The 23,055-nt window shown below is 41.5% G+C and overlaps 1 protein-coding gene across 4 annotated transcripts in view; it reads left to right on the forward strand.

Moving 5' to 3' along the window:
* TET2 (tet methylcytosine dioxygenase 2) overlaps window positions 1–23,055 on the forward strand; it is a 69,298-nt gene that overhangs the window by 43,044 nt on the left and 3,199 nt on the right. For 2 of the 4 annotated variants that reach the window (XM_042049418.1, XM_042049419.1), the window contains exons 2-9: window positions 4,473–7,860; window positions 10,029–10,119; window positions 13,587–13,680; window positions 14,788–14,996; window positions 15,813–15,963; window positions 18,128–18,217; window positions 20,738–20,875; window positions 22,207–22,383. In XM_042049418.1, coding sequence (XP_041905352.1) covers window positions 4,473–7,860; window positions 10,029–10,119; window positions 13,587–13,680; window positions 14,788–14,996; window positions 15,813–15,963; window positions 18,128–18,217; window positions 20,738–20,875; window positions 22,207–22,383 — 4,338 coding nt within the window. Of the gene's footprint in view, window positions 1–4,472; window positions 7,861–10,028; window positions 10,120–13,586; window positions 13,681–14,787; window positions 14,997–15,812; window positions 15,964–18,127; window positions 18,218–20,737; window positions 20,876–22,206; window positions 22,565–23,055 lie in introns of all 4 variants that reach the window. The other 2 variants (XM_042049416.1, XM_042049417.1) reach the window with 1 other exon arrangement.

Raw genomic sequence — 23,055 nt, forward strand, 5'->3', positions numbered from 1 at the left:
AGCTAGGCCAGAGAACCACATCCCATAATAACAAATCCTGGTACTAAGCGTCATTGTAACTGCTTACACGTCTTATTCCAATATTAAAGAAGAGGAAACTTTGTCACAGGCTAACTCAGAAACAATTGTGCAAATATGCAAGTCCAGAACATTTAAGGTTTTAGAGCAGAAATTGAGCTTTCTGACAAAGCCATGCATGAGTGCCCTTACCTAAGTAATAACCACTTGTGCCTCTTCTCAAGTTTTCATTCAGCAGTGAAATAGGAAAAAAAACAAACCTTTAACTTCAGGAGTTTTTTCACTTCAGGAGTATTTAGAACTCTTTACCAGATGCATGAGCTTCAGTGGAGAGATGCAAATGCACCACAGCACATAAGGATACACAGCCACAAGTGAAGCCAGCTCCTCTACACACACAACAGGAGCAGGAGAGTGTAAGCACAAAGTACAGTTTACCAAATGGGAGTTTGACAAAACATATGGGTAAATTCACCTCCTGTCGAGAAAGGGCCAGAGGGGTTTCTTGTCTAGGAGCAATTTAGACCTCTGTGTCATCTGGCAGTGGCAGAAGGGTGCCAGCAGGATGGAGACTGTGGCAACACTCCAGGAACAACCCAGTGAGCCATCAACAAGCTTCTGGGTATCTGACTTCTGCTTTCCTGAGTCTCATCCTGATAATCAGTTGAGCACAAGTCAGGCTGTGATCTGAGGATGTGTATTTCTGCTGGGGAGAAAAACCTCTGAGGACATAAATGTCTGTCTCAAACAACCCATCTGACACTCCACCTTTTGGTCCTTTTAGATCCACAAGTCCTCTACCACAGCTATTCCCCCACCTACTTTTTCTCCTGGGAATCTCACCCAGTTTTGCAGAAGATTGTACTCCCCTGCAACAGGTGTATTTATCCATTCATTCATCTGAGCTGCTTTGCACTCACAAACTGCTCAGATACAGCTGCTATAGGAAATAAGCTATGAACCTCTAGAAGTGGCTAAAACTAAAGTAAAGTTTTCTGTGAAAGAAAATAACACAACTTCTGTTGCTGCAGAAATGTGTGTTGTGCTTGCAACAACACCTTCCATAGTATAGTGATAAGAGGTGGCAGAAACATGCTGAACTTGTCCATAAAACAAACAACACAAAAATCTTAGGCTCTCATTCAGTGCCTAGTTTCCAGTTTGTGCCCTACGCGTGTCAAGAAATAAATGTACATACATCAATTGCATCTGAAAAAGTCAAACAGTGGTAGTCTGAATTCTAACTTGAATGCATATTGGTGGGATGAGATGCTGATCCATTTGCACAGTAATGTACTATATTAAAGTCACGCATCGTGGCATCTTCAAAGAGGCCAGTCATAATTATGATGGATTAGACTGCAGAGTCAGTCCTAGATGCAGTAATTGTTTCACAGATGCTGATGATGTGACTTGAATTTCTAATGGATTATAGCTGAAGAGAAATATGTGGAGCTTCTAAATGGTCTGGATAAAATACAGCTATGGGAAAGACCAAAAAGACTAACTGCTGCACTTGGGGAAAGGTAGATTTACTTTGAGAGGCAAACAGTTCACCCGACAATGATTGTAAGGACAACCACAGAGCCTTTTTAAGGTGCGAGCAGGTAGGAGTACTACTTCATGGTGTCCCAGTTAAAACCAGTAATAGGGATATCGTGGCCATTTATTTTTTGCCAGTTCTACATTACAAATTACATTACTTTACATTTGCTGTGACTTGTAGGTGCTTGAGGAAGATTTTTACTCAGGTCTGACTTGAGGATAGCGAATAACTTGAGTGTAGACAGAGAAAGAAGTATAATGCAAAGTCACAGATGCATTTCAAAGAATGCAAATCTGGCACTTTCAATGCATGAATTAACTTTGTATTTTAAAGAACCAAATGATTCCCATGTTCTTTGCAATGTATAACACCAGTGCCTTTTACACTGAAGGTTGTCAGAATTTGGGGGAACGTACCATGAGGTCTTTTGGAATGACATGAACAATAATTCATGTCACAAGATAACCTTGTGGATTTTGAGGACGGCATGAACCTAAGACTCTTTTCTGACCACACACGTACTCCTTTAAGGAGTTTGCAAGCTAAGTTTAGAGAAGTCAGGGAGACCCCACTTCTAAAGGAAATGGTGGGTTTATCTGATAGATAGTAAGGAGTTGAGAAGAAAGATTGCCGGGGAATTCTCAGAAGGAATTTAGTTGCAACCCACAGGGTACACTAGAAAAAAAGCAGCAAGGTAGGCTTTGAGAGCCAGACAAAGTTTCTCACAGCTTAGTTGCACAGACTAAAACTTTTTTTAAAGAAATAAATCTTTTAGAAGCAGCTTGACAGCATGGTGTTAATTACTATGGTACCCTTTATTTAATTTCATACTTGTGAAATGCAGCAGCCTACACACTTGTGTCTGAGTTGTGGTTCACCTGCAGTTTTTAGGAATGAAAGGTGTGAAGGGAAAGAATGGCTTCCAAATTAGGCTGGCATTTTACTTTTGAAACACTCTAGGAGCATCGTTCTGCTGCCTGGCCTAGAATGACACATCAGAGGAATCCTTTCCATACAGCTTTCTGCTTAGCACGGAACATCATCTCCCTGGGAAAGCTGCAAATGCTCATGTGTTGTGGTACTCTAAAGCTAGGGTGGATAATACTTCTAGAAGGGAATAAGCCTGCACTACCATGTCAAAAAAACCCAGGCAAGATTGACAAACATTTTTTTCATCTCCCTGTTCGTAGCTTTCCCGCCAAAAATACTTTTTTAAACTACTGTTACTTGCAGAGAGAACTTCTCTACTTCTGTCATAAAAAACATAAATTGAGTAAAGAAATTAAAAAAACAAACTTCAGGAGGTCAAAAGTAAATCTAAAAACAAGTTTGGGATTCGGAGGAAATGAATCCAAGTTATCATATAGGTGCTTGCCAGTCAAAATGTGCATTTGAATTGTCCTGGTACTGAAATTAGAGCTGCAAGCAGAGAGAATTCTGCTGGATGCAATGTATTTAATGAATTAATATTACTTTTAAAAGCATTTTAGAATCATATTACTAAACTGAATAAGGCAATACTGCATTGAAAACTGTAAAAAATACATTTAAATAACATTTAAAATTACATTTTATTAACATAAAAATATTAATGTAGGATAAATACAAAAGCAGAGCAACCATGATGGGAGAATGTTTTCCGTATCATAGTTCTTCCTATGTAGTGGCAATACCATGTATAGAGCCACACGTAGTGCTTCTCTTGACTTTGCAGTCCAAGCAGAGCTGACCTGGTAATGGAGAATCCTTCAGATTCTCCTTTATGCAAACCAGAAATAAAAGTTGCAGACAGACATGCATATGTCCAAATTTTCTCTGTGCAACTTCATGTCTGTAAGACTCACTGTCAGTCTGCCTTCTGTCATTTGTGACTGGTTGAGAACCATAAACCAACAAAGAATAAATTACAAGCAGAGTCAAACAAGGGCTTTATCTATGTTAACTGGGTCTGTGAATTCTAGGAAGATGCATGTGAAGAGGATTAGCTTGTCACTGTATGGAATTTGCTCACTGCACATTGTCAGTACTATTATCCAGCTAAAAACTTCACTTCGTAAATAAAATATAAAGAGTATATGAGAAAATGGGATTTCCCATCCAAACAAAGAAGAAAAAAATCCTAGCTCCACAGCTGCAGAGCTCAATTCAAAACCCAAATGCATAGTTTAAGCCATGCTTGATGTCTAGATGTAAATTCGAAAGGATATTAATACCAGAAAAAAAAAATTCCATCAAACCTTTCAAAAATCACTCTTTTTCTATCAACATTACTGATCTGTTGATGAACTGTAAGAGTTCCTGTGAACAGCAGGCAAGCATGGCTTTGTCTTGTGCAGTGCCACTTGCATGGTCTTTAGGAATGCCAGTTTTAAAAGACCCTGTCAGACAGCTGAGGACAGAAAAAAAATGTTTTCCCCTCTAAGTGGAAACTTGGTGACCATACTCATTCAAGTCAGACAAAAGAGGTTTGGCACACTTAATCAAATTACAGGATTAGCACCAAGTCTGGGAACCATGGTTTCAACATGACTTTCTGCCTTACCAAGGGCAAAATGTGATGACAGAGGAGTCTATATAAATCATTCAAAAGCAGAGAATATTTTTTGCACCACTACGAGCAATTTCTTCTGGTAAAATATCTTGTATGTTAAATGGTGTAAGGAAGCCACTCTGCATTTTCACTCTCTTTTCATCTTGAAGAACAAACCTTTAAGAAAAAGGGAGACCTGGGGCTGCAAGATGTGCTAGGATAGTGAAACGCCCCTCAGGTGTGCCTGCAGGCTCACTCTGTGTGGGAGCTGGTCAGGGCAATGGGTGCTTGAGTGCTGCAGGCATTGTCAGTAACTGGCTGTCCTTCAATGGAAACTAAAGCTGACTTAGATTCTCTCCTGTTTCTTTTCTCTTTCAGATACGTTCAGAGGGTAGCCTTGTGGATGGCCCCGGAGCAGGCCAGATGGAACAGGACAGAACCAACCATGTTGACGGCAATAGATTGAGTCCATTTCTAATACCACAGTCTTCTCACGTTTGCCAGGCAGAGCCTTCTGCAGTGAAGCTACAGAACGGGAGTCCAGCAACAGAGAGGCCTGATGTGGAAGTAAATGGAGACCGCAAGCCGCTATTCAATAAAAGCAACTTTGGAGTGCCCCACCCGAAGGGAAGTCCAAACAATTGCGTTAGCCCCGACCTTTTACAAGAAAAGAAAGTCTATTCGAAATATATGCAAAATGGTGGGATCAAGCGCACTTATAGCGAGCCCGCTCTGTATGGACTTCATGACAGCAAGAAAGTGAAACAAGACAAAGAGGTAAATGGAGAAAAAGCTGAGCCAGAGGACAACAGTGAAAAACCAAGTGTCTCCAATTGTTATAGTGAGAAGAAACCTGAGAATTTTACAAGACAAGAAAAGGATGCTTCAGATTTGATTCCATCTACAAGATACAACAGTGTTGGTTCAGAAAACCCTCATGACCTTCTGATTCAGGATGAGCAGGAGCGGGAAAATATTCATTGCCATAACAGGGACATTGTCTTACTACTTAAGAACAAGGCAGTGCCAATGCCTAATGGTGCTACAGTTTCTGCCTCTTCCATGGAAAGCATGCATGGTGAACTCCTGGAGAAAACACTGTCTCAATATTATCCAGAACATGTTTCCATAGCAATGCAGAAGAACACATCTCATATCAATGCCATTACCAGTCAGGCTACTAATGAGTTGTCCTATGAGACAACACATTCATCCCATACCTCAGGGCAGATCACTTCCTCACAGACCTCAAACTCTGAGCTGCCTCAAGTGCCAGCTGTAGTGGTTACTGAGGTCTACAACACAGAAGACTCCAGTAAACCACCTGTATTGCCAGGTAGCTGTTCACTTCAGAAACCAGAACTACAGCTACAGCAACAGATTGCAGGCTATGATCCTCACCGGTTACCTGTAGGAAACAGTAAAATTCATGGAAGCATAGGGCAGGTTCCCAACCAAGACCTCTCTCTAAGTTCCAGCAGTAACCTGCAAGCTCAGAGCACTGCTCTGGAAAGGTACTCTGAGCAAGCAGAAAATAATGGTGCTTTCTTTACACAGAACTCAACGTTTCACAAAGATTCCTCCACCCCTCCTGCTCCAGAAATGAACAGTGCACTGTCTGCCGTGGTGCAAGAAGGACACCATTCCTATGACAACAGATGTGATGAAACTCTTCCTGGGAAGATAAAAAATGAAGGGCAACAGGAGGGACCAATGTCAGAAAGTCCCAGCCTCAGCCAACAACAACTTCACCCTCAGCAGAGCCTTCTGCGACAGGCACAAACATCACAACAAGATGTCAGTGAAAGCAACCCGCAAGCTGCTGTGGCCGCCTCAATTCTGCAGCGCCCCGAAGAAGTGACACTGGCATCAGAACCTCCCCTCCAAAACCTACACGCACACAGAAGCGAGGGTGAGTTGCAACAACACTATCAGCATTTCCCAGGACAGAGAGAACCTGAGACTCCTCCTGACAAAGAAAAGGACCAAGTGAAAGAGCCTGTACAACAGGCTCAACAATATTCAAAACCAGCCTGGATAGAACTGGTTTCCACCCACTTCCGCCAGGGAGAGCCTCCCCAAAAGCCCAGTGAAGCATTATTGCGGTCAATTCTTCAGTACCAGGCAAGCACAGCCCAAACAGTCTATACAAAACAGTATGCTGGAAGTCCTGATTCATTAAAGGGGCCTTCAGGACAGGCCCAGAGCCAGAAGATAATGCAAAAGGAACAACTTCCTCCACTGTACAAAAGTGAGAGCTCCCAGCTGCAGCCGCATCCCCCAGCTGACCAGCAGCTGCCATTCCACAAACACTCACCGCAGCCACAGCTCACAAAGGTGGATTCCCTTCTCAAGTCGCAAGTGCAGCAACAGCCACCACAGCAGCTCCATTTCCAGCCAAGATCAGAACAACAAGCTGAACAGCATTTAGGGGCCCCCTTGAAACAGCAGCACTTGAATCCCCAGCCAGGGGAAAAGGGGCAATTCTTGCATTCACATATTTTGCAACAGATGCTGCAAAAACAGGCACATCCAGTGCAACTGCCACGCAGTCCACAGCTAACCCCAAACCAGCAGCAGGCTCCACAAATGAGAACTAAAGACCTGCCCCAAGCCATATCCCACCCCCAAAGCACTGCTGAGCAGTCTCTAGACAGGAAGTCCTTCAATCAACTTAAAGCAGATGAATGTTTCCAGACTGGGAATAAGTATGGTAAATCAGCTGCATTCCCACTGCCTAACCATCAGCTAGGCCTAGAGCAGGTACAGACCGTGAACAACAAAGCTCCCCTTTACACTCAGCAGGCAAACGTCAGTGTCCAGCACCCTTGCCCAAACAACAGGCACGTGATTTCCGAGAAGAAAGGGAACGCTGCAAATATGGAATGCTTTGGAGCCAACAAAATGCAGGACTTGCAGCACATGCAGTATTTTTCAAATAACTTGACCGCAAAGCAAGATGTGAATCATTGTTTTCAAGAACGAGAGCAACAGACGCAACAAGCCTCAGTTCTGCAGCTGCCACCCCTCCAGCCCTCACAGGGCTATGGTGCTAGTCTGAACCAAGACCTCCCGAGCAAACAAGCTCCCCAGATCCCTCAGCAGTACTTACCACACAGCCAAACTGCCCCCCACGCCCAAGACCAGAGAGGCTGTCATTTGCAGTCCCAGACCTCTAAGGATTTTCAAAAGCACGCTGCTCTGCGGTGGCATCTCTTGCAAAAACAGGAGCAGCAAGCATACCAGCAACCCAAAACTGAGACTGGTCCCAGTGCAGCACGCAAGCCTATAAAAATTGAGGCTGGCACAAAGTCTAATGTCTGCATGCGCCCATCAGCTGGACAGCTGGAAAACAAAATGTGGAAAAAAACAATTAAACAAGAGAATCAGCACTTTGGCTGCGAGAACACACAACAAAAGAGCATCATTGAGACAATGGAGCAGCAGCTAAAACAGATACAGGTCAAATCACTGTTTGATCATAAGACTTTTACTCTCAAATCACCCAAACATGTGAAGGTTGAAACAGCAGGCCCTATTACCATCCTATCACGAAATACCAGTGCTGCAGATTTTGACACTCAAACCCCAATCTTAGATCAGCAAGCAAACTTGTCTGCTGAGAAAACCCCGACCAAAAGAACAGCTGGAACTGTTCTCAATAATTTTTTAGACTCACCTTCCAAGTTATTGGATACTCCTGTAAAAAATTTATTGGACACACCTGCCAAAACCCAGTATGATTTCCCATCTTGCAGCTGTGTTGGTAAGTGCTGAGATGTACTAAAAACATAATAGTTCACAGGAGGGAAATGAGCCTTCAAGTTGGGATCACAGGGTTAGCTGGATGTTTTTGCTGGAAGATCTTTTGGGGTTTTCTAAGAAACACAATTAGTGAAGACTGATAAAACCGGAATTTTAAACACTTATGCCTACTCCACTTACCAATCCTGCACATGGGCCCTTCCTCAATAGTTCATAAAGCAATTACCTATTTGATTTTTCAGTCAGAATGCTTATGGCCTCACATCCATTCTCCTTGAGCAGCAGACGTAACAACAACATCCTGATAAAAAGTAGGTCATAACTTTATGACCTAATTTACTTGTCAAGGTCAGATACAGCTTTTAAAAACCCAGTCCTAGTCCAAAACTTATGGCCATTTTTTGCTCTAAGAGTGAAATTGCTGAAGTTGCCCCTAGTCAAGCCTAAGCAAAAACAGATGTCAGATTATTCCTCACTTGTTTCAAGAGTTTATCCTCCCTTTCAGGCATTTGTCTCCTGTAAGGGTAAAGAGATCCACAGTTTCATAGAATAGCTACACAAGCAGCACCAAAAAAAGCAGTGGGGGGGACCCTTGTTGTTGCTTGATGGCATACCCTGTCTCCAAAAGCTGGAAAAATAGAGCAGAGGGAAGTAGGATTACAGGCATGGCCCCCTAGCCCAAGCTTCCACACAGTACTGACACTGCACATAGCCAAGTATAACAGGCACTTTCAGACTCTGCTGATAAACTATTCAGGCTGAGACAAAAGGTTCAGCACCAAAAATGGGGGGAAGAAAATAAAAATCCTTGTTACAGTTTCAGTTACTAGGATTTTGTATCAACTATAAAAGAGGAAAGTTGAATCAATGCTCCTCCAAAATGCAAAATGGACCTTTTTGCCTTTTTGAATGTTGGGGCTATGCTTCAGAGATGATCTATGGGAACAAAACCAGGAAGTAGTGTATTTCTGGAGCTCCCAGGAAGAACACTGGAAGTCAATTCCTTGGTTTATAAGAAACAACCTTCAAAATGTAGGTTTTTTTTAAAACACAGTTGTTATTTGTTGGGGGTTTTTTATATTGTTTCTTCCATATAGTTAGCACAAGTTTTTCTAGCAGTCATTTCCTTACCTTTTTTTTTTTTTGTACTGAAACCACTAAGCAAAGTTAAGAACTTATCCTCCATTTACATTTTAATTCTTCAGTCCTGGCAGACACTAGGAAATACAGGAGTATGAAACTTTCTCTGAAGAAACCAGTGCCACAGCATAATCTACAGGTTTATTGCTTTTTCTTATCAATATTGTCCTTAAGAAGATTAAATTAAGCCATTCCCCACTGACACGTTCAGATTTATGCCATGCCTTCATCATGCTTCCAGAGGCTGTCTGTCAAGGGCAGCACCACCTCATCCAGCCCTTGGAGTGAGCATGGCAGAAAGCATCCAGCACAGCTCCACCATCTCCTGAACCCAAGCAGGGCCTGGCCGTTTCTTTCACACCGCTGGAGCCTGCCTCCTGGAACCAAAGCAAACACACAGCATGTATTGTGACTGCTGATATGGTCCTACCTACACACAGAAAACCGAGGCCACATTCTTGGCATACGAGCATTTTGACCAGGCCTTGTGCACGATTTCTTTCAGCAAACTTGGGTTTTTGTTTTTCATTTCACAGTCTTTCTGTGGGTTGCAGGAATTCTCTGTGTAACCTCACTGGCCAGTTTTTCAAGCTGTAAGTTCCTGCACTGTAACATGTCTGCTGAAAAACAAGTACAGTACAGCTCCCTAACATCAATATTTACCACTGTTATCCCATTTATCCTCCTTTCTATATACTGGGAGAGGAGGAAGTGGAAGAAGGAGAAACAATTGTTTGCTGATAACAGGAAAACGCCAATTTGAATGTCAGTGTAGAGCCTGCGATGTGGAACAAGTGTTTGCGTTAGGGAAAGGCACACAGTCCCTATCATGGCTGTTTGCAGGATTAGCCATTGCTTTGCATGTTTTGTACAAACTGTGTGGGCAAATACCTTAGACATAAGTGTTTGAAAACTGACCCCAGGCCCATACAGCAGTCTTCCAACAAGCTAGATGTAAGCTTTGCAATGTGACATTTTACATGAAAGAATTAAGCTTCAAAGTAATAACCTTTATTTTGTTTTAAACAGAGCAAATTATTGAAAAAGATGAAGGTCCTTTCTATACCCACCTAGGAGCCGGTCCTAATGTGGCAGCTATTAGAGAAATCATGGAAGAAAGGTAATTAGTCCAAAGGCACAGAGCAGATTAACGTTTATCCTTTTGTGGATGTCAGAATTTTTCCAGCTTTTGCACATAAAGAAATAAACAACTGCAAATCAAGTAATTACTTGTAGGCTTAGCTACTCCAGTGTTGCCAACAGTACGCACCCTGCTATTCACCAGAGAGTCACAATATTTGACAGGGCTAATAGTCTGCTGGCTGGCACGGGCTGTGCCCTTGGAGACAGATGCCAGCAAACCCAAGCCGGAACAAGTTCTCACCAGCCTGCCAAGCAAGGCGTCTGGCAGTGGCTGCAAAGGCAGGCATGGGGCTGGTGTTCCCTCTGGCTAGGAGAATGCCAGTGGAGAAGGAGGATGAAGAGCAGAATACTGAATTTCAACATTAGTTTCCTCTTGCCAAATTACCAACTATCTAAATCTAATTAATTCATGTCCAGAGGAATGCCACAAAATTGTTGGATGAGATTTCAGCCCAAGAATCAATAAGTAGTGTTGTGAGAAAACATTCCCCTGCCTTGGAGTACTGCACAAGCCCAGTCTTATCTTGATTGTGGACAATCCCTGTTATCATGTTGCATCCTGTGGCGTATTTATTACATCAACACCAACCAAAGCAGGAATTTTTAAAGGAACAGAACACATATATGATATGTGCTGTTTAAAAATATGTGTTAGCACAAACCCCACCAGCCTAAGACACATAAATTAAAAGCTGTCACAAAAGTGACTTCTGCACTGTGAATTCTGCATTACTTGTAGCCAATAATGACCAGATTTTTAGAGGTATCTGGGAATTCAGTTCCCCTCTGAACAAAGAAGCAAACAAAAAACTCTTCGGTTAAGTCAGAGACAGATGGGAATTTGATTTGTTAGTACCTTAAAAATCTCGACTCCAGAACAACACTGAAGCTCCAGCTAGTTGCAGGAGCAAAAGCAAGTGGGCATTGTTGCAGTGCTGAGTCTGAGCTAAGGAACACCATTTCTTAGCACTGTTAGCTTGTGCTCATCACCACACAGCCATGGGGCACTTAGAGCCTATTAAACCCTTCAGATTACCTCTAAGTCCTGAGGTCCTTTCTCTTTCTTAGTACCTCCTTCCCTGTGACTCTTGCCCCAATAATTTTCAGCTTTGAGAGCAGCTTGAGTGCATGTAAACTACATAAATCAGCTTCGTTCTGGGAAGGGAAAGTGAATGCTGACTCTCTGAAGAAATTCTTTACAATCTGTTATCTCCAGAGCTCTCATCAACTGGTTAATTGTTGAGTATTTACAAATAATAAATAAAAGAGGACAGTCATTCATGTTGTAATGTCAGTTATAGAGATGACTTTTTTTTTTTACTTTGGAATGTAATTTTTCATTCTTAATATTGACCTTACCTTTTCTTTTTCTTTAATTTAATTTCATGTTGGCAGAAGGAAATAATGAGAGATCATAGGTAACATGCAACTACTCAGCCAGGTTCAGCAGAGTATAGGGCAGGTACTTGAACAATACCTAGTGTTAAACTGTATGGTATGAACTGTGAAATTCTCTGACCAAAGAACTCCAGAACTCATTAGCTAATTTTGTATCCCTAAGTAAAAGAAACCCAAACCCTTCACTATAAAGATACTCTCAAGCATACATATGCAGCTGGTGACATTAATCACAACTGAAGTGCTTTTAACCTGGCTTGCCATGAATATGGATTGACTTTTAAGGTATCAGCACTGCTAAAGAAGCCAGGATTTGGATTTAGACTTACAATTAATATTTTACCTATACCAGAACTAATTTCTTGCAGAATCCACACCGGATACTGACATTTTCCCTCTTCCTTCTCCCAATTTCTACTTCATGTTCAGTGAGTTTTGCTCCAGTTTTAAAGCCAATCAGCTTTGGCTTGAAAACAAGCATGACAAACATCAGGCACAAATTCCTTTCTGACAGTTGAAAAAATTTGAGACAAAGTCCATTTCATTTCCAGTGTGTAATGTACAACATATTTCTATAGAGGCATCCGCACAGTTGTCCTGCAATCCAGATTAGAAAACCGATAGAAAATGTTAAGATTTAAAAATGGGGTTTTTTAATGTGGTTAATTAAGGAAACAAATAAATACTAACATCTAAGCCTAAGCAGGAAAAAGTGACCTAACAGTTGCCTGCAGAATATGTGTAGTACAACTTGATTTTGTTTGTATAATTTCCTGTAACACTGAAACTTCACAATGAGATCACATCTAAAAATAAGCATTTTTCACTTCCTTTACAGGACAAAAGTTTAAACACAGATACCAGCCCTAAAATATGTCACCAAAATTTTAGTGCAAAAACAAGAGGGAAAAAGGTCAAAAGTTCTTAAGGCATCACTAAATGGCTGCATAAAAGGAACATACCTTGACTGCTCTGTAGGTAAAGGCAAAGAACAAGGAGAATGATTTAGTCAGTCCCCACACTTGGCTATTAAAAGTTAACACCAATGAGAGTGGCAGAATTCCAGAAATGGTGATGGAAGTGCAGTTTGCCCAGTGCCCAAGGAGCAGGCGAGCGGCCAGGGCAGCTCAGTCTGTAACACTGCAGCCACTGTCGTTTCTGCCCCTGTCCTCCCCTGAGCCCTGGTGTGCTCCAGGCTCAGCAGGTGGGCAATCCCAGAGAAATGCCTGGAAATGGCTCAACAGATCCAGCACTTTCTACTGATTCAAGATTTGCTTCATATGGCATTTGCCACATATTTCCACCTGGAAAGTGGATCCTCTTTGCTCTGGCAACAGCACTGCTTGCACATGGGCTAGAGTCTGCCTTGAGAGTGTAATCCCCTTGATTAAATGCTTCAGCACGAGCTGAGCTTGCCCACCTTGGCTGCAAAAAGCCACACAAATGGCATTATTTGAGGGCACCCTGTGATCCTAACTGGAGTATTGAAGTCGAAGTAAATAAGTAACAATTTATGAGTGGATGATAAAGGAAAAAAAAAAAGATAAGATGCAAATTAATCCTGACTTAACTGATTCACACTGCCTAAGCCAGAAACAAGCACAGAAAATTAATAGAGTGACTGTTACATGCCAGTTGTTCCATGACAACTTAATTATGTACATTTCAGAGAAACAATTTCAACCCAGAAATTAAAAAAAAAAAAAATTCTTCAACAAAATAAAGAGACTTCTTTTTTTTTGAAAAGTCCGCTTTTCAAAATGTCGTCTGTAACAAATGCTCTAAAGACACAGTTAAAATGTTTGGTAATATTAATGTGGTATTGATAATTTTTACCCATCTGGGATGTATTAAAGACATTTGCCTCTCTTAATATATCATTCCACCACTGTAATAAAATCATCAAGATAAACCACATTGCACATCTTTCCCTGTAATTCATAGTGTTTATTTTTCTAAGATAAGACTGGCAAATGTGCTCCATCTTTTCAGTGTTCACAAAGAACCAAATGAATCTGCTATTTGTTTATTTTTGTTTTGTTTAAGATTTGGACAGAAGGGTAAAGCTATAAGGATTGAGAGGGTTGTCTACACTGGGAAAGAAGGCAAAAGTTCTCAAGGATGTCCAATTGCTAAATGGGTAAGTGATGTAAACAAATTAATCTAGTTCAGTATGATGGTTCATGTAGCTGACAGCAGTGACATGTCCTGTTAGCTGACACTAGGAAACTTAAAACAGCTCAACAGCAGCAGTAATATGGGGTGCCTGTAGCCTGCTCCCACCCATCTCTCACTCCATTTACTTGTTGCACAGAGAATAGCAAGAATAAAATTTGATTTAAAGGTACAAAAACCTAAGAAGAAAGGCATGTTTGCTTAAATTTATGTTTCACACCACCTGACATTTTCGTTGCTGTTTAATTTCAGCCTACAAATAAGTCCAGTGCACCACTGGGATATCTTTAAAATACCCTCCCAGTTTGAGAGAAGTGTTAGGACACCCTCTTAGCAAACACTGTCGCACTTTGGAACAAATTGCTGAGTGGTTTGGATTGCTGGGGGAAGACAGGATGAGGAAAAACTAATACATTATTACAGTGTTTATGCATGCCAGACTGCACCCTTTTAAAGAAATGCTTGGCAGAGCTTATGCTACTGGAAGGACACTTTTATTTGAAAAACATCTACTGCTGTAGATGTTTGTATGTAATAACAGCAGGTCACAAAACTGTGAAGCTGGTTATGAGTATAGCTGCTTAAGTTTGGAAGGAAAGGGGAAAAAGCTCCCAATGTCCAGTTATTTAGTCCTTTCCTTACTACCTGCCTTTCCCTGCATGCTTCCTGCTCTAAGACAGGTGTCCACTACCCAACTCTGTGCAGGGAGACACCTCATTGCTCACTTCCTCTTGCTCACCAATCAATCTGGACCACAACCGTAACACAGATTCAGGAGAGGATCCCTGCTGAATCTGAGCATGGAGGATACTTTTACAAAGCTGGTTTCCACCACCATGGCTGTCCATGCCATCAGTCAACCTCTTAGAGTCAGCTTCGTTAAACACAAAGGGTAGCCCTGCCGTATCACAGTGAGAAAAACAGACTGAATTGCCAGAAACAAAGAGGATACAAGTAGAAGTAACCTCCCCACACGCACAGTAATGCTGAGGTTTCCTATTCTCTTGCTCTTCACGTTAAGAAATGCATTGTTTGTGTTGGGGCTCTGGGGTGTGTGTTGCTGTACATGCAGGTAGTCCGCAGAAGCAGTCAGGAGGAGAAGCTGCTCTGCTTGGTGCGCGAACGAGCGGGACACACGTGTGAGACGGCCGTCATCGTGATTCTCATCCTGGTCTGGGAGGGAATCCCAACCAGCCTGGCTGATAAGCTCTACTCTGAACTCACCGACACCCTGAGGAAGTATGGCACGCTCACGAACCGGCGCTGTGCCCTGAACGAAGAGTAAGTGGAGCAAAGGCTGTGCTCACCAAACCTGCAGCCCTGTCTTCAGCCTTAGACCCAGCACCTCTGCTCATGCTGTTATCCTGAAACATCTACAACCTTCCCAGCTATTTCAGGTGGTTTGAAAACCCACAAACTTTGTAGGAAACCCAACGTAAACCCTCTTACAAATAAGGAAAAACACTTTCTCAGAGTTGTGAAGCATCTCAATGTATTTAAAAGAAGAGATCTCAGCAGGCGCCAGGATAGCTGATACCTCAACCTTGAAATAAAAGCTGGGTGCACTAAATCATACTTGTGTAAGCTGACACTGACTAGCCTCAATCTAAAGAAATTGCACTATATCTTTTTCCCATGCCTTTCTGAGAGAAAAGAACATTTAGCCCAAAATTACCACAGCTATCACTGTATGTTACTTGGCTTCATGGGTAGAGTCATATTTCAGGAATTATTGCTTAGTCCCTGTCAGAGGGCTCCCACATTCTTGCAGTACTGTCAGCACAAGCCTCTGAGGCACCATGAATATCAGTACCTAACAAGGCACCACGCAATGTGCTCTGAGCTGAGCAAAGCCGGGTTTCTCACACAAGTGTAGAACCCCCAAAGACCCTACTTTGTAACCATGAAATTATTCACTCTGATAAATTCTTCTGTTACGATGTGTATGTCTCCCTCTAGCATTTCTTCATTATTTACTGATGGAAGATGATCCACACCGCTGATTCTCTGGAGCACTGGCAGAACACCGATGCCTACTGCCAGAGCACCACAGGGGGACCTGCCTGCTGCTAACAGCTGTGTTCTCTTATCTTTTAGACGGACTTGTGCATGCCAAGGGCTGGACCCTGAAACTTGTGGTGCTTCATTTTCCTTTGGTTGCTCCTGGAGCATGTACTACAATGGTTGTAAGTTTGCCAGAAGCAAGATTCCAAGAAAGTTTAAGCTGATGGGAGATGACCCAAAAGAGGTTGGTGTCCATTTCCAAAATGAGCTTCATTTGCAAAGAAGTGTTTTCTGTCACTCTGTAAATAGAGATACAGTACAAAAGAGCAGGGCCTGAGGCCTCCCTGAGTGCTGTACATGTAGGGTAATTAAATAACTGCCAGTCAAAACCGATTGATTCCAGTCACTGAGCCAGCTGAATCGACTGTCCAAATTCTGACAGCTGGTAAAAGTCCTGAGACTTGAAACCATGTTTGCAGGCTTTCACAATTAGAGGAGAGGGCACAGCCTGAATAATTCTGGCTGTTATTAGGCCTGCAATTGAGCATTCCCCAGTGGCACAATGGAAGGTTTACCAGCTAATGGCACCTAACACTGCAACTGAGAACCAGAGCAGACTGGTTCAATGGAGATAAACATGATGAAACTCTGGGATGACAATAGGAAGAAGAGGTTAGGAAGACTCATTCTACAAACTGTCCTGCCCCACTGAATGTTTCCAGACTGGGCTCTGTGTTACAGCAAACTGGCAAATGTTTAAAATAAGCCAGAGTAATAAACATTGACCTTAGCCTGGACACAAGATAGCCTGAAGTTATGACTGCAATGATTCCTGGACACCTCCAGCAAGTCATGTGAAGCTCCAGTGGCCCAGTCTGCTTTCTGGCACGGACACGCAAATTTAGTCCCTTGCTTGTGTACTGGCACGTAAGACCACAGTTTCACTGTATTCTGGTGTCTTACTCAAATCCAAGCATTCCTCTCACATGATCAGAGAGACAAGTACTTCTCCATCCTGCAGTCTGCTGAAAAGAGTGCATCATCACTAACATACAGATTTTCCTGCCCACTGCTCTTCTACAGCACCAAGAACTGCAGAATAGCTCTCCTCCAAACATGCTGTGGCACAATGCCTTCTTTATCACAGCCTGCAATCCTAAACTACCAACATTTCTAAGATGGATACCTGGCCAGAGCACACCAGGGCACTCTTCCAACTTGCATTCTTGCATTTACTTCCTATGGAGGCCAGACTTGGGCAGGAAAGAGGGTTTTACCCTCCAGTCTTGGTCCCAAAGTTGGGGTGAGCCAAAGCATGCATCCAGACCAGGGGCTGGGTTCCATAGCATAGATACAGTTTATAGACTGCACAAACAGAATTCTCACCGAAAGAACTAGAAGTTGCACTAACAAATGCTAAGCTACTGGCCATACCTAAGCTCCACATTCTGGCAGCAGCCACAAGGTCACAGCAAGATATTTTTGACAATTTCATGTCAAACCAAACTAGGATATTGCCCTGTAGTATGGGATACAAACTTTAAACACACCAAATACATACCTCTCTGAAACCTGTTTTTTTCACAGCTCTTCACATCTTCCTAAAATACAAAAACTCCTAAAAATGAGTACACCACTCCAGTATGCCACTGTCCTTTATGCACTTAAAATTAAAGATAAGGGCCTTATATAAGCGAGGTTTTGAATTTAGGATTCTCATCCTTAGAGGATGGGGAACAACTCTGGAGTATGTTATTGCATTATTTTTAAAGAGTGCTTTATTTTGAGAGCATACAATTCAAAGAAAAAAGGAGCTATGGTAATTCCCACCTCCGTATCTCCAGTTACTAGACACATCCATGATTATTCTGCATTGCTTAAGGATTGGGAACTTTTTGAAGGCTGCAATATTTAAATATTTTTAAATTGCTGCATGTAAAAATGTCTCAGTATGTCAAAGTGTTGTCATTGCAATGTGTAAAACCCTTAAAATTAGCCAGATTTACTTGATGGACCATTCTGATGTTATTTCTCTCAAGCTATCTGAAGATAATTATTTACCCAAAACTCCAAAAAGGAAAATAATGAGGATTATCACACTTAGATCTAAAACATATCCATGTTGAAGAATGTGATTTATCTTAATATAAAACAAATTACAAGAATAATACATGACATCCTATTGAAGGTATCCCACTACACTGCTGTAACTGCTCCATTCCTTTAAAGGCCTTGGAACAATAAAAATAAAAGGAGATTCACAACAGTTACTGTCTAAACACCAATGATACTGGTTTATGCCTTTCCACAACTATCAGTGTAAACATAATTGTGTAAAGACCCTAACTTGTTGGATCCCAGACGTGCAGTATGGAAATGTCATTGAACCCTGTTTCATCTTCTAACAGGAAGAAAAACTAGAATCCAATCTGCAGAATCTGTCAACCCTGATGGCACCTACCTACAAGAAGCTTGCACCTGATGCATATAACAACCAGGTATGATGGGGGAAAAAAGGAACATGAGCAGTCATGGAAATAACCTGATTTTTAACACACTTCCCAATGCTTCAGCCTTGCACCAAACCATTATATACATTTTGTGCCAACATTTCTTGGACATCAGCATGAAGATAAATAGAAATGAATGATTACACTTAAAATTCTCTCACAAGTAAAACTAGCAGGATTTGGTCCACTAAATAGAACTAATCTTTTCACCTACATCAACACAATGAAATTATTTCACTCTTCAGCTCTAAAATACAAATTTCTTGATTTAGCCTGACTTACCAGCCAAACCAGCAAAGCTACCATGAATCTGGTGTGAGATTGGCAACAGTTTGCACTCAAGCCCTGAAGCCACAGTTTCAGTTCTGCTCTCTCAAGCAGCAGATGAATTTAGTTTTCACCAAAATAGCCTTTATAAACATGCTTTCAAAGTGAAGTTTTATATTTGAACACACTCATCCCTGCATAGGCACACAAGTGCCTGCATCAGCCTTCTTGCATGAGGGGACCGTGTGCACCTGTTTTCCGTGGATCGGTGTTCTCAGACACCAGCACGTTCAGAGCTCTGATGAGGTTCCCAGTGTGACTGCAGCTCATCGACATTTCATTACAAAATGTCTTTCAGACAGTTACACCAAAATTTGACACCACACCACCTGCAAACACGTAACTGTTGGCCTTCATTCTCATTGCTCAGGTTTACTACTGTTAGGAACGTTCACAGAATTTACAGGCCCCAGACTTTGAGCATCTACTGCAAACTGGGACATCATCCTGCTTTCCTGTTGACAGCCTTGTACAACCAGCACAAGACAGATTTTCAGCTTTAGCAGAAACAGTAAACAAACACAAAACTGTCCATTATTATCTGCTGTAACATTTACTCCTTTACTGCATTTTTAGTAGCAGCTAGACAGGGTAAGCAGACTCAGTGCAGACGTACCCAGTTTCACTTACCTGATCAGATAATGTCTGGAGATTCATTATGGAGAAAACTGTGGCTGTGTGCCCACTAGCTGTGGTTATCTGTCCAAATATCTGAGAGACATTCTGCAAGAGAAAAAAGGAAGAGGAAGAAAAAAAAATAAGGTGGGGAACAATAAAATGTTTCTTTGCTTGGGCTTCTTTTCTTTTCCCACAAAAATTCGCTAAAGAACTTTTCTCCAAGTAAGGTGTGGTTCTTCTACCCAACGTTTGTTGAAAATACATGCTTTTACAAGCTTCAATTTTTACCTTATGGAATAAGGCATGTGTACAGCTTGGCCTATTTCAGGAGGTTCATGTAGACCTTGTATTTGTGGGGAAACTGTACTCGAGCTACTGTCAGTGGCTTTAAAGAGAGATGATTGAGTCCTAATTTGTATGATATTATAAAAGGTTCTAAAACCAAAAAAGCCCTAAAACCAAATTTCAAATTCCCAGATTTATTCTAATCCAAATCTGGACCACTTCTGGATTACAATCAAGAATTGGAAAGGATCTGTTTTCCCAACTGGACCAAACGGAACATCTTAGAGAGCAGCTGCACCAGTATAGTTTGATCAGATAATTATAGTCTGGCTAACATTTCAGACCACTCACATTTAATTCCAATGAAGTTTAGACAGTTTTCAAGTTCTGTTCTGCTTTTATTTTCAGATTCCAGGGAAATAAATAGTCCAGATTTGAAAAAGAAATATCTGTGAGCAAACTAGACATATTTTTAGTGGTTTTGAATGAAGACTTGGCAAAGCTTCTAATTTGACCTTAACTTAAAAAGGGATCCATTAAGTTCCATTAAGTGTAGATGTTCTGTGCATTCATTTGAAAGGTTCAGGAATTTCAGCAAAGCATTTTATAAATGTGGTTTCATTTTAAATTTTCTAAATGTAACATGAAACCATCGTTTTTCTAAGGATTTATCTTCCATTACAAAATCCTTACTTTTTGTGTAAGGTCTATTGTTGCATTATGAATTCTTTGTAAAGCTCCTTAATAATGACTGCATGGGTACAAAGCACTGTCTTGACTGAATTCTCTCTCTTTTCAGTCAGGGGTTAGATTTGACTTAAACTAATGAAATACATGTTTAAGATGCCAAAATATTACAAATCTAAAAGCAAATTATTATTTTTCATTAAGTCATTCTGAAGTCAGTTTTCTAAAGCCATTTTCCCTTAATAGCTTGGTATACTTCCAGTCTACACAAACATATCACTCTCACAGTGCCAGTCACGGAAACCATGCACCGCATTTGTCATGTAAAAACACAAACCCCCGGCAGAAAGGAAAAGTATTATTGGCTAATTTCACAATCACACCAGAGAAAGAAGGTACCAGGGAACAAAGAAGCGAGGAATGAAGCATGGATACAAAATGGCCATTGAACTGCTGTAGTTTTATTTGCCTTCAAGATGTGTTTGTTGTCACCTCCAAGATGTGAGGGAGACCTGCCTGTTGTCACAGCAGAGCATTCCTTGTGCACTCGGTGTCCTGGAGCACCCAGTGAAACCTGTCCTGTCTCTCCAGATCGAGTATGAACACAGAGCCCCCGAGTGTCGCCTGGGGTTGAAGGAAGGTCGCCCATTCTCAGGGGTCACTGCCTGCCTTGACTTCTGTGCTCATGCTCACAGAGACTTGCACAATATGCAGAACGGGAGTACTCTGGTAAGTCTGGGATGTGTAACAGCCTCCTCACTCCAGCACTCAGCTCGTGGCTTTGATTCATTATCTCCTCTCTGTTTAAAGTTATACTGCATAATGCAGATTAGTAAAAAAAAAAATTAGGCAGTAACTGAGCTAACTTATTACCCCCTACACATTTTTCTTTCAAATGAATGAGCTTACAGTGTATTAAAGAACATTTTAATGCAGAACTGGTAAAAGAAGGAGTGTGGAGACAATGGAAAGAAGGTCCCAGCAGAGCTGAAATGCCTATTTCAGTGTTCCTGGCACAAACCAGTTTATATTTATCCTCTTGAAACACTTTTTTTTTTCCTAACAACTTTGGAGACTATCTTCTAATAAAATAACTTCTTTCTGAGAGAGTTTTGGAAATTTTGGATTTTGTTCCTGCTTGGGATGAGCAGAAAGTCTGCAAGTACATGCACCCTTTACTCTCCTCAGTTCTGATTTCTGGCATGTACTGCAGAAGCTTGGTAGAAGATACTAGAAAAGGAAGCTGGTTTTCAATGTGTATTGGATTATTTCCGTGACAAAACAGTTGGGGCAAACATGAGAAAGAATACTCTCCAGTTATGAAAAATCATCGTGGCTGTAGTTTGAAGTAGCTCCCTAGATTCACAGCTCTTATTACAACCAAAGAGAGTATCTGCCCTTTTAATTCCAACTAAATGTTTCCAGGGTCTGACTTAATTCACAAGTTAATCACCACCAGTACAAAGTATATTTCCAGCTGAGGTTTTTTTCCCAAAGTTGGGACAACAATATATCTCTATCGGCATCTTTTTCCACAAAGATCCTCCTAATACCTGTTCTAGCTGGAACTAACACAAGCCTGCTGCATAACAACAGTAACTTCCCTAAATCTTGGTATTAACATTACTGTGACACTGTAATGTTATTACACTGTAAGGGAGTGTGCAATACAACACCAGTGTGTTGTATTGCACACTGTCTCTAATAGGTAGCTACCTCGTATTGTAGTGAAAGACTTTTCAGGTGAGTACAAAGCCCCAGATTTTACTGCTTTATCTCTCTGGCCGCTATACAGTGGATTGGAGTTTATTTCACATGAGGGTAATCCCTAACTATACTGTTCATTTCAGCACAGGTAAAAGAAATAGGTATCTATACACCTTCTGTTTCTTTTAACAAAGTAATGGAAGAAATTACATTTGCAGGCTTGTTGTGGTACGCAAAAATTGCACAGAAACTCACCACTTACAAAGAGCTTGCCAGATGCCAGTGCTGACAGTGGCAGGACAAGGCACAATGCAGAGGTAGAGTTTCACATCTCTAATACACCTTTCTGACAGGTTTGCACACTGACTAGAGAAGACAATCGTGAAATTGGCCAAACACCAGAAGATGAGCAGCTCCATGTGCTCCCGTTATACAAAGTCTCTGATGTGGATGAGTTCGGAAGCACTGAGGGCCAGGAGGAGAAGAAGAGGAATGGCAGCATCCAGGTCCTTACCTCCTTTCGACGAAAAGTAAGGATGTTAGCAGAGCCTGTTAAGACCTGTCGGCAAAGGAAGCTAGAAGCAAAGAAAGCAGCTGCAGAAAAGCTTGCCTCCTTGGAGAATGGGTCTAGCAAAGAGAGAGAGAAGTCTGCTGCAGCACGCAACAAGCAAGGCACCTCTGAAGCAGCAGGTCATGCAAAGCAGCTGGCAGGTAAACACAGGAATCTGAGCAGGGTCAGCAGTGGTAAGCATCCTACAAATCAGGGCCAGTTATAAACAGCCTCAAGAAAACAATTTTTTTCAGCCCAAGAATGTATTGAAGTAAAAAGGCAAGAGAATTCTTGAAAGTGAATATCAGTATTATATAAATACTAGAGTGCCAAATTTGGTACAACTCCTGAGAAGAAAAAAAAAGCTGCACTGAGAAATCCTTTACTGTTGGATAGTTAACACTTGTAGAAATCTAGAAGCAAACTCTGCTTGCCATTCAGTGTATTGTAAAGTATCTTTAAAAGACTAGTAGTGCTAGAAGCCATGAAGAGAAGTGTGCGGTGCTGCTGCCAAAGAAAGAATGACTTACACATCACTCAATCTGTTAAAGAGAACCTCCTAATTTGAGGAGATACAAGTGTAACCTCTTTACCACTATTTATACTCTCTGCCTCAAGACCAAAAGCAAAGCAGGTTTTCCATAGTGGAGTA

Source organism: Corvus kubaryi, unplaced genomic scaffold (assembly GCF_017639235.1).
Source record: "Corvus kubaryi isolate FWS band 111438036 unplaced genomic scaffold, C.kubaryi_AGA036_p1.0 71, whole genome shotgun sequence".
In the NCBI taxonomy this organism is placed as follows: Eukaryota; Metazoa; Chordata; class Aves; order Passeriformes; family Corvidae; genus Corvus; species Corvus kubaryi.